Source organism: Crocuta crocuta, unplaced genomic scaffold (assembly GCF_008692635.1).
Source record: "Crocuta crocuta isolate KB4526 unplaced genomic scaffold, BGI_CrCroc_1.0 scaffold494, whole genome shotgun sequence".
Taxonomy (NCBI): domain Eukaryota; kingdom Metazoa; phylum Chordata; class Mammalia; order Carnivora; family Hyaenidae; genus Crocuta; species Crocuta crocuta.
Window position 1 is genome coordinate 1,015,576 of NW_027527931.1, and position 11,840 is coordinate 1,027,415.

The following is an 11,840-nucleotide window of genomic DNA, read 5'->3' on the forward strand; positions in this document are numbered from 1 at the left end:
CGTGGGGGAGAAAAGGGGGGGAGAGGGAGGGAGGCAAACCATGAGAGACTCTTGAATGTTGAGAACAAACTGAGGGCTGATGGGTGTGGGGGGGAAGGGGGGTGATGGGCATGGAGGAGAGCACTTGTAGGGATGAGCACTGGGTGTTATATGGAAACCAACTTGACAATAAACTATTAAAAAAAATAGAAAGAAAGAAAGAAAAAGACAATCCTATCAATAGCCTAATCTCCAGAAACCTGTAGGCTCCGTTTCATGGAGCCCCCAAACTACCCTTCCTTCCATGGTGATGTGGGGAGCAAAGGCAGAAAGAAATGGCAGGTAAAATTAAATTTCCTATGACCTGCAGCCCATTGATAAATACTTGAGGCCAGTAAGGAGTATAACATTTCTCCAGGAACCCCCCTCCCTGGTCTTCATGTTAAGGCCTTACTAGAGGGAAAACAACCTCAGCTTGACAATAGCAAGGCCCCTGGAATCATTTGCATCCTCTTTAGCATATGAAAGTCTTTCTGGAGGCCTCTCTTTTACCTTTACCACCCCCAGCTTCATAGTATAAACCACTTACTCCTCAGAACCCCAGTGCAGCTTTCTGCCCTAGGTCCTGTCCCCAGGCTTTAATGAAGTCACATTTTTGCATCAGAGATATCTCAAGAATTCTTTCTTGGCCATCAGTTCTGGACTCCACCACCACTCCAAAACCCAATCAATAAGGATTGGGAGAATTACAGTTATCTCTGTATATTTTCAGGCTGAGTGGTGAGAAGTGAAAATTCTTAGAAAATGAAGGAGGAACATGAAAAATCAGTGAGGCATTCACTCTTGACCCCCCAAAAGCAGGTATGTACAGCAGTATTAGAAATGCTGGCCTGGACCTTAGTTAAGTCTGTCTTTAGATTATAAACCTAGAAGTAGTAAAAGGCAGTCATAAATAAGATAGAAATAAATTTGATAGATTTAACCAGAGGAACAGAATCTAGAGAAAGAGAGGGAGATGAACAGAAATACTATGGAATGGCATTTGGCAGACCAAAGAAGGAAAAAGACCAAATGCTGGCCAAGAAAGGAATCACGAGCATACAGTTCTGGAGGTTAAGGGTCCAGATAGTTTCACAAAGGGGACTAGGAGGGCAAAACAAGAGAAAGTACTTTTCCCAGTGAAAGGAAACAGAATGAGGTGCTCTTATACTTCTTCCCATGGGTCAGGAAAAAAAAAAAAAAAACTACACAGTTGCCATGTAGTAAGCACTTACTGTATAGTGCGCACTTCTAGGAACTTTATAAATATCTCACTTAATTGTATTAACAATACAATGTACCTACAGTTTCAACTACCAAAACCCCCAAATTAAATGTCTTACATAAGACAAGATTTTTTTTTTCTCTCTCTCATGTAACAGCACAATGACCGGCAGTTGTGATCGGCAGGGTTGGAGGAAGTTTGGCTTAGCCACACTGGGTGGGTTGGCTCTACCATCCTCAAAGTAAGCCTTCTGTTGCTGGGTCCAAGACACTCGGTAAAGGACACTTTGTTTTTAACCTGCCCTGAAACATACACGGCTTCCCAGAATAGTAACAATTACAGGCTTCTTTGAAGGGATGGCTCCCAAGGCCAGGGTGTGACATTTGTTCGGACCCCCAGGACTCCTCTTTCTTGTCTCTTTCTTGTTCCTCATGGGCATCTTTAGTGATGCTAAGACACTGAGGCAGAAAAGTCTTGTCTGGGGACAGTGGCCCACAATATGGCGACACCATCTAGTTAGTGATCTCGTGTCGATCTGTGTACTGGGTGCTCCCTTAGATCTCTGTGAAAACTCAGATCCACATCATATCATAATTGTCCGGGCTTTCCACAAGAAGAGTGTGAATTTCTTGAGAAGAAAAACAAAACAAAACAAAAAACTTCCTTTGTGTTTTTGTTTTCTGCATAGCCAGTGCAGTGCCTTGAACAGAGTAAATTCTTATAGAAAATATATAGAAGAAACAAATGAACACTTTTCACATTCAGATTGAGAATGGAAGCCACTGATATTTTATTTCTTCATTGATTTTTTATATTATAATATTATTGTATTTCTTATTGACAAGAGAGAATATCTTAATGCTTTCTATCAAGGGACTTTCATAGTATAACAATTTCACAGAATCTAATTAGAAATTAGACAAAAGCCTTGGGTTGTGACCTGTCTTTTATATTGTCAAAGAAAGATATAGTCTAAAGGGGGGAAAAGGAGTTTGCATAATGGAGAAAATAAAGGAAAAACTCCTCGAGGTCATATAGGTCATAATAGTGAACGGCCCAAACTACCCAGGCTGGGTGTTCCCCACACCCACTTCCTTTCCCTGCCTCTGCGTAGCGATGACCCCAAGTCTCCCTACCCGTATACATCCAATCAGCTTTAAACACCTCTGCCTGTATGGGTGGGCTTCTTTTAACTCTATAAGCAAACGACCACCTTTGTTCGGGGCTCAGACCTCTGGAGAATGATCTCTTCTGAGCCCACCGGTGTAGAGTAAACCTCCTCCCTTCCAAGATCTCCGAGTGCCGCTTGGTTCTTCCGCCAGTGATCCAGACCAGATTTCTGCAACATGCATACTTCATGTGCACTGAAGTATGTAGCCATAGTTATTTGCTTTAATACAATAACTTTATCACTGCAGGCTAATAATACACTACAATTCATGGATATATGCACTACAATTTATGTGTCTAGATTGGTGAATATTTGAGTAATTTCCACTTTTAGTCTATTGTAAACATTGTTTCTTTGCTATATAAGACTAGAAAAGTAGATGCCCAGACGACCGGATTCTCCAAAGTAAGTCTGTAATACCAGACTGTTCTCTGAAGTGACTGAGCCGATGGACACCCTTACCAGGAATGTATAAGAGTTCCTATGGCTCCAACGACTTTATAAACACTTGTGTTGCTGTGGCTATATTGTGGCAGCTCATTGGGATTTTAATGTGCATAATCATGCTTGCCAAGGAGAATAAGCCCGTTTCCACTTTTGGGTATTTTCTTTTATGAAGTATCTGTTCAATAGTTTTTGACCATTTTTGCTATTGATTGAATTGTTCTTTTTTGTTTGTTTGTTTGTTTTTGGTAGGGATTTTATACATAGTATGTAAGAGGCTTTTGACAATTATGAAACATTTATATTTACTCTCATTCTATGGAATTCTCTGTTTAGTCTTTATGTTTAACAATAAAACATAGGTTCAGAAAGTCATCCAAACAAATAGCGTAGTGAACTTTTTTGTCAGGCAAACACCTTTGCAATCACGACCCAAATCAAGGAAGAGAACTTTGCAGCGAGGAGTCACTCTGTGTGCCCCTCCCACCCCAGCCTCTGCCCTTCAAAAGGAATCACTATCTTAATTGTACACTAATCTTCTCCTTCAATTTCTTTTCAGTTTTAAGTGGCTTGCCTAGCCATTTGCTGACCAATTCTTCTTTAATGAAAACAATTTTTGAATTCCAATTCAATTGATCATCTCATTTTTAGTTAAGATTTTAACGTCCAGTTTAAACAATCTTTCATGTCCTAAGGATACTGTGAAGAGAATTTTTTATATCAACATTTAGAAAGTTTATTCTGCCTTTCACATTCAGGTTTGGATACCCAGAAATTGATTTTGCTGCTGTTGTGGTTTAGGGGAGGTAGGTTTTCTTTTGCATCTACGGATATGCAATTTTTCTGGCATGAATGTTTGAAAGTCTATTGTTTGCAAACCTCTCTGCAAAGCCATATTTAACACAAAGCCAGTGCCCTTGTGTGTGGGTCTTTGGGGCTCTCTTCCCTGTTGGTCTGTTTGTCACTTGGGCCAATTTCACACTGTAGCTGCATGATGACTTGGTACTTGGTAAAACAAATCATGTTATGGTATTCTTCAAGAAAGTCTTGGCTATTTGTAAATCCTTATAAATTTTAAATCCCCTTACAGTTTCACACAAAATAAGGACACTATTAGGATTCTCACTGGGATTTCTTTGAAACATAGATTAGCATGGGGAGAATGGACCTCTGTACCACACTGCATCTTCTAATCTGTGACATAGAGTACCTCGTCATTACACAGGTCTTTTTTTTTTTTATAGTTTATTGTCAAGTTGATTTCCATATAACACCCAGTGCTCATCCCAACAAGCGCCCTCCTCCATGCCCATCACTGCCCTTCCCCTCTCCTCCACCCCCATCAGCCCTCACTTTGTTCTCAGCATTCAAGAGTCTCTCATGGTTTGCCTCCCTCCCTCTCCCCAACTATTTTCTCCCCTTCTCCTCTCCCATGGTCCTCCATTAAGTTTCTCCTGTTCCACTTATAAGTGAAAACATATGGTATCTGTCTTTCTCTGCCTGACTTATTTCGCTCAGCATAACACCCTCAAGTTCCTTTAGAATTCTATTAAAAACCCTTTACAGTTTTCCATGGAGAGAGGCCTTGCATGTCTTTGGTTAGATTTATTCCTAGGGCTTTGATATTTTCAAAGCTTCAAAATGTGATATGTTTTTTGAAAAGCAGATTACAATTGTTGCTAATTTATGGGAATGCAGTTTATTTGCTTATGTCTGATATCCTTACCCTTACATTGAAGGCTAATTTTAATGATTTGTCTGCTGACTAGTTTTGGATTTTCTAAGCCAGAAAACCTTATAATTCATGAGAAATGACTGTTTTCCTTCTTGTATAATTCTTCTGTCTTTTGCTTCTTTTTCACTGAACTCACTGTCTGGAATAAGATGGCAAAGCCACACTGGGACAATCTTTCTTGTCTTCTTCCTGAGTGAGCATGGATGCATTTAAATGTTTCACAGCTAAGTGAGAAGTTTGTTGAATCCTGATGCTGTGCATCTGAAACCAATATAACATTGTGTTTCAACTGTACTCAGATACAAAAAGAAGTTTGATAGCTTCGTTAGGTCAATGAAATTTCTGTTTTTATGTTTGTTTTGAAAGATAAAGACAGAGAGTAAGTGGGGGAGGTACAGAGAGAGGGCGAGAGAGAACCCCAACGCAGGTCTCAAACCCAAGAACTGCGAGATCATGACTTCAGCTGAAACCAAGAGTCATATTCTTGACTGACTAAGCCACCCAGGTGCCCCTGGAATTTTTTTTTTATTCCTATTATGATAAAAGGTTTTATTCATTCCCCGAATGGATATTAAATTTTATCCAAAATTTTTTCTTCATCAATTAAAAAATTCCATGATTAATATCCTTTATTTTGATTACATAATAAATTCTGTTGATAGATATCACATGTGCCTACCTTGAAATTCTGGGCTAAATCCAGCCTGATTTTCACTTACGAGTTCTGTGTACTGCTCCAAATGAGATTTTAAGATCCAGGTTCTAGACTGTACTGACTGAAAAACTGAGTCGGGGAGTGTTTGCTCTTTTCCTTTCCAGGCAAAGTTTTGGGTACATTTGGCACAATGTCCATTTTGGAATTTTGGCAGAGTCTCCTGGTGAAGCTTAAGGATACAGAGGTTTGTTGGCTTGTTTGTTTTTAATGTAGAATATATTAATTAAAATTATATTTCTTGAGAATTAAATGGCTGGTTTCCCCAGGTCAGCTTTAATATGTGTTCTATAGGATTTATTCCCACTTTGTGTAAATTCTCAAATCCATGATCATGAAATCACTCAGAAGATTCTCTCATCTCTTATGTAAGTGTGACCCGACCTAAGAAATGGCCCAATTTCATTCCCATGATTGCTTAGTTACATTTCCTGTTTTAATTTCTTCATCAGCCTTGCCAGGGAACAATATGATTGATTGTTATTTTCACTACTCCACATTTTGACTTTTTAAGCCACTGTATTTTATACTGTCATTTAATTAATTTCTGCTATTACCTATTCATTTTATTCTTTACAATCTTTTGGTGTTCGTTTATTATTCCTTTCCCAAATTCTTGAGAGGAATGCTTAGGTTGTTAATCTTCAGCCTGTGAACTTATCTAACAAGCATTTTGGAGGCCATGTATTTCCATGTAAACACTGAAAATCTATATCCCACCAACTTTGACCTATAGTGTTTTCATTTTCCTCAATTCAAAATACTTTTCTAGGATTTGCAATATTTTTTATTTGAGTCATGAATTATTTAGAAAGTGTGTTTCTTGACTTTTAAATATATAGGTATTTTCCAGCTTTACTTCGGGTACTTATTCCTGTCTCAACAGTGAATATTAAGTAGGCAACTGGCAATGCTTCCACAGTCACCATATCAGATAGATGCAAGTTAATTGGTCCAACTTCAAGTTCAGGAATCGGAGTCTGCACTTCATCATATTTTCTATGCCATCCATGAGTGGGTAAATTTTTGGTATCTATTTGCAAGACTTTATGGTTTCCCTAGATTGGATAATCAGTTCTCAGGGTGGAACCAAAGTAGAAGAAACATTGTCATGGAGGCAGTGAGGACAGATTGAAGAGGGGACATATTCTGCCTGCCCAAGATGGTCCCAGAGAAGAAACTAGGGTCATGGCAAGAAGTAACCATAATCAGTGTGTGTTCATAATATTTTTCATCCATTTTGTCATTTATCTTTATAGCATCTCTTTAATTAAAGGGAAAAGACATTTTCCCCACACTTTTCAGATACTTGGTGTACACTAAACCCAAATAAACATGTTATATCCAACATGAGAGAGCACAGGTTAAGTTAACAACAGAACTGAGGAAAGAATTCAGAAAATTCTTGTGATTTGATGCTGTGTTTATCTGATTTCCTTCATTGCACATCATATGTCTCCCAAAATTGTTCCACAATACCTTTCATGGTCAAATCTTTCAACATCATGACGAGTGCTTTTCTTTTCTTTCTTCTTCTTTTTTTTTTTTTTTAATATTTGTGATTGCATAGCTTCCTTTTTAAAAAAAGTGGGGGTTATTTCTTGAACTTATCCATGGACTCTACCAGACATTGGACACACAAGCTACTGCCCTGTTTGCTTGTTGAATCAATATTCCAAGATATCCTCTGTAATCAAAGTCAGTCTCTGATAGTCATTTGAAGGGTACAGTCGTGAGGAGTGTTTTTAAAAACCTTCAGTAACCATTACAGCATAGGACTTACCAAATATACACATCAATCCAGATATGCACAATAGACCATTGAAGATTTCTACATACTGTATCACCTATTAGAAACAGTTTATCTCCTGGAAGGAACAGACCATGCTTCCCAACATAGCCTAGAAAAACTCTTCAATTGCTGTATCTTTAGATATTTTTAAGTATCTCTAAGTGCTGTGATCACAGGGGTAGTCTTTGCCTTCCACAATCTTGTTTCTCCCATTCCATCAGTGGTGCAGGATGACCAGAAGCTGAGTGGCAGAAACATGGTATCTTCAGGAATAGCCAGTATTAGTAGAAGTAGAAGTAGTTGAATAACTTCCTTGACAAACTAAGCAAATGTTTGTGATTGTTTACCTTAACAGACTGGTCCTGGATTCCTAAATGTCAACCTCTGGGAAAAGGCAAATGCCAGAGTCTTCTGATGTGAAATGATAAATGCCTACTGATTATGGGGAATAGAAATCATGCAGCAATAATCCAGGATTATGTATTCAAGAAACTCCTCTTTGCAAGCAGCTTTCTGAATGCATTCTTCATGTCTCTATTCCTGAGACTGAAAATGAGGGGGCTGAGGAAAGGCGTAATGACAGTGTAAGGGACAGCGATGAGTGTGTCATCTCCTCCCGAGGCTTCTGGCTTCAGATAGACAATAGCTGCAAAACCAAAGTGGACGATGACCACAGTGAGATGAGAGGCGCAGGTAGAAAAGGCCTTCTGCTTGCCCTCGGCTGAAGGGATCCTGAAGACAGTGGAGAGAATGAAAACATAAGTGATGATGATGAGCAAGAAGGTGCCTGTCAAGCCAGACACTGAGATCACTGTAACAATGAGTTCTGAGAGATTGCTCTCTAGACAGGACAGCCTCACCACTGCCCGCATGTGGCAGAAGAAGTGATGGATGAGGTTGGGGTTGCAGAAAGAGCCCCTAAATATCAGTGCAGTCTCTATCAGAGAGACAAAGAAGCCTCCAGCCCAGGCAGAGACCACCAGTTTCTCACACACTGCATTGGTCATCAGCAGTGGATATCTGAGAGGGTTGCAGATGGCCAGAAAGCGATCATATCCCATCAAAGTGAGGATGATACAGTTAGTGCCACCAAGTCCCAAGAAGAAACACATCTGCAAGCCACACCCCGTGACCGAAATGCTTCTGTTCCCAGTCAGCAGATCTGCCAGCATCTTGGGGATGATGGTCAGTGTGTAGCAGGTCTCAGAGAAAGAGAGGGCGCGGAGGAAGAGGTACATAGGGGTGTGGAGAGATCTGTCCACCCAAGTGAGCCCCAGGATGGCCAGGTTACCTGCGAGGGTGAGAAGGTAGAGGGCAAAGAAGGCCACAAAGAGGAATCTCTGCACATGTGGGTACAAGGAGAAGCCAACAAGAATGAATTCTTTCAGGATTGTCTGGTTGACCTTCATTGTTGCATGTGTGAAATCTGGAAGAAACAACAGATAAATATTCAATTTTCCATTATGTTTTTATTTTTTTTATTTTTATTTTTTAAATATTTTCATTTATTTCTAGGAGAGAGAGAGAGAGACAGCATGAGCAGGGGAGGGTCAGAGAGAGAGGGGAGATACAGATTCCGAAATTGGCTCCAGGCTCTGAGCTGGCAGTCAGCACAGAGTCCGACGCGGGGCTCGAACCCACAAACCGTGAGATCATGACCTAAGCAAAAGTTGGACGCTTAACCAACTAAGCCACCCAGGCGCTACTCTGCATTTGATTTAATCTCACCCTTCTCTGTCATATATTTGACACATTCCCTTAGTTATGTATTACATTGTATTTCCTCTCCCACATGTTACCATATTTAATAACTAACATTGATAGGGTTTACATTTTGTCAAATTAATTATAATGATTTTTGGTTTGATTCTTGACAATGTAGATGAGAAGCTGTGGAATATGTATGACACCTGAAATTATTTTCCTTATTTTAGAAATAAGAGAGCCATGTCTCTAACATGGCGTGTTTTAGCTAGAATCCAAGTGTTGTGATTTGATTGTACATTCTTTGCATTAATCTTTGTTTTCTCTTACCATAAAGGGTTTACGTGTCATAGATCTCTGTATTTCACAGAGTGGTAATACGAAGCATTTTAAGAAGGTAATGATTCCCAATATATGTGCCTGGATAGCTTAGTGATCACAAAGAGGCTGAATCTATAAACAATTTCTGTTTTACCTTATTATTCAGCACTGGGCAGAATATTGAGCTAGAGATAAACAGTGTTACCAGTCTTAAGTAGATTTGGTTGAAGCTAAGATTAAGCATCTGTCAGCAGAGTCAAGCTGGTCACTGAGAGTCAGAAGAAGCAGTAGGAAAATGGGCTGAATCATTATTGTTTTGAAAATGCTCTGGATTATAATTAGATAATTTTCACATATAAACATATGTATAAATCTAAACAAAATAATGATATAATTATAACATTTATACTGGAAGTTTGCAGCCCTGTGGACCCTACCTTAGCCATCTCTTGCATTCTGTGGTCCTCTTTGACCTGACCTGACATGACATCCACTCTCCCTCAGCCTCTCCTGACATGTGACTCATCTTTCCCTCCACCCTTTCTCCTTTCCTGTTTCATGCTTTCCCTCCATGTATCCACACCGCACCTTTGATAAGTGAGTAATTATATCCCCAAAAGAAGTCCGGACATTACTTTGCCTTTCTGCTTAAGGCTGTATTCTGAGAGGCTGTGTCTAAGGGATCCTCGGGCTTCCTTCTGAGGCCTTTTAGGCAGATCTCCTTAGGATCCAAACTGAGTGTGAAACTCCTAGGGGTCCCCACCCACACTCGCAAATTGTTGGTCCACTTTGCCCTGATGGGGCCTCGTGAAAACTCTGGATTGTGTCAGAAGACTGTCTCCCCTCTCAGAAATACAAGGTGCCATATGCCCTTCCATTATCACTAAGCCATCGGGAAGATTTCCTGCTCAGTAGAACACTGTACTCACTCAAGTTTCCAAATTCTCTCGACTCTCCCCAGGAACTCTGTAAGTAGAGCAATTAGATGGATTGTGGAACTAAAAGATTAACTAAGTACCCAAAGTGGGTGAGAGGGAGAGAAAATTGGCAAAACTAGTAGTTTTGGTACCTGGGATCCATGGTGCAGAATCCGAGCTCTTCCTAACAGACGAATTGCAAGGCAGCCTGATTCCACACCATGTGCCTCATTCCCTCCTACACAGCCAGAGAAGTTGTGTCCCCATCCATCGTTCAATTCAGAAGCATTTTGAAAATGCAAAGAAGCAGCAATACATATTCCCAGACAGCTCCTTCCTTCCCTAATCTCACCTCACTCGTGCGCTACAGGCCTACGTGGTGACACGTCAGTAGTAGGGTATGCATTTCAGAATCTCTCCCTGTTCTGGCATATTCTGAATGTGTGTGTGTGTGTGTGTGTGTGTGTGTGTGTGTGTGTGTTCAGGTGTGAGAGTATTATACCCCAGTCTACCCTCAATTATGTCTGATGCTCTCCCCAAAACAACTTGTATCAAATTTAATTTACAATATTATAGAAGAAATACACACCCTTTCCAGAGTCACAGAGAAATGATAATTTGGAGAAAATGCAGGGATTAATTAATCATGAGGAAAATAGATTCCAATCACCCTAGAAGAATGTCCTACCTTGTGTATTTTACCAGCGCCCCAAAGCCAGTTCAGTGTCAGGGTTATATTCTTCCACGATGGTCTTCACACTGATGGAAGCATGCTTTGTTCTTCACTCAGAAGACACAGAGATCCACCTAGTGTAAATGCCATTGGTCTAAGAGACTGCGTTTTTAACTTTATCACTTTTAGTTTACTGACCTTAGCAAAGTCCTTGTACCTTCTGGATCTAAATTTTCCCAGCTCAGAAGTGGGGAAAAGGGCCTTGGTTTGATGCAAACTTCAGCTTTCTGGGGCCCTAGCGTTTCCCACATGAGCTGTGAGGCTGGGCCACACGGGCCATGGTCTGATTCTACCACTCACTGAACCACAGTGGCTAAGAAGCTTTTCCTCCACCAGTTTGGAGATATTGTCTGATCACCATTAGGGCTTGTGGCTCTTCAGCTCTAGAGGTTTGGCTCTGGTTAGGAGGCCCTAAGGGATTCGTCTCTTCTTTCATCACAGGGAGCAAGAGAACTTTCTCCGTCACCTTTGTAATTTTCTCTCATTAGTTCCAGGGCTGTTTTGTAACATGTGACCAGGAAAACTCTGTGTGGAACCTCTGGGGATTTAAAACTTGCAGAGTTCATATCCAGTCCTTGCTAATTCCTAAGTTTTGTTTGGCAGGGAAGGGAGTTATCTGCATCACTAATGCTCTCCCCCTCCCTCACTCTCTGTTCTGCTCATCACCAGCTTCCCTCTGGGTATTTAGGGCTTACAATGTTTGAAGACAGTACTCTGAAGGAACTCAGAGAATTACAAGGAAAGGTCTCTTACAAGGAATTTGTACCTTGGTGGGGGGAAGATGATGAAGGCAATCTGATTCACCTATCCAACGTTTAGAATGTTGTAAAATAACAAAACAAACCCAAAACAAAACAAATAAAACAACATTAGCCATCCTGGTGTTGTTGGAGATTTGAAGTAGCAGAACTCATAGACTACTGTTGGGAATGTAAAAATTATGAAATGTTTTAATATTTAGTCAAGTATTTTGCCAATTTGTTAGCATGTTCAATCCTTTCAACTTCAGGGAATGTGGTCTATATTCACATTTCTCGGCACCACCCTCTAAATACAACCAAAAAGCAT

At 40.3% G+C, this 11,840-nt stretch overlaps 1 protein-coding gene across 1 annotated transcript; it reads right to left on the reverse strand.

Moving 5' to 3' along the window:
* Nucleotides 1-7,573: 7,573 nt before the first annotated feature.
* LOC144221170 (olfactory receptor 10X1-like) lies at nucleotides 7,574-8,506 on the reverse strand. Its single transcript, XM_077751599.1, has one exon. It carries the CDS (start codon nucleotides 8,504-8,506, stop codon nucleotides 7,574-7,576), a length of 933 nt encoding a protein of 310 aa, XP_077607725.1.
* Between the last annotated feature and the right edge of the window lie 3,334 nt (nucleotides 8,507-11,840).

Excerpts from the sequence above, each read along its gene's own strand:
- LOC144221170 (XM_077751599.1), bottom strand. The coding sequence starts at position 8,506 with ATGAAGGTCAACCAGACAATCCTGAAAGAATTCATTCTTGTTGGCTTC.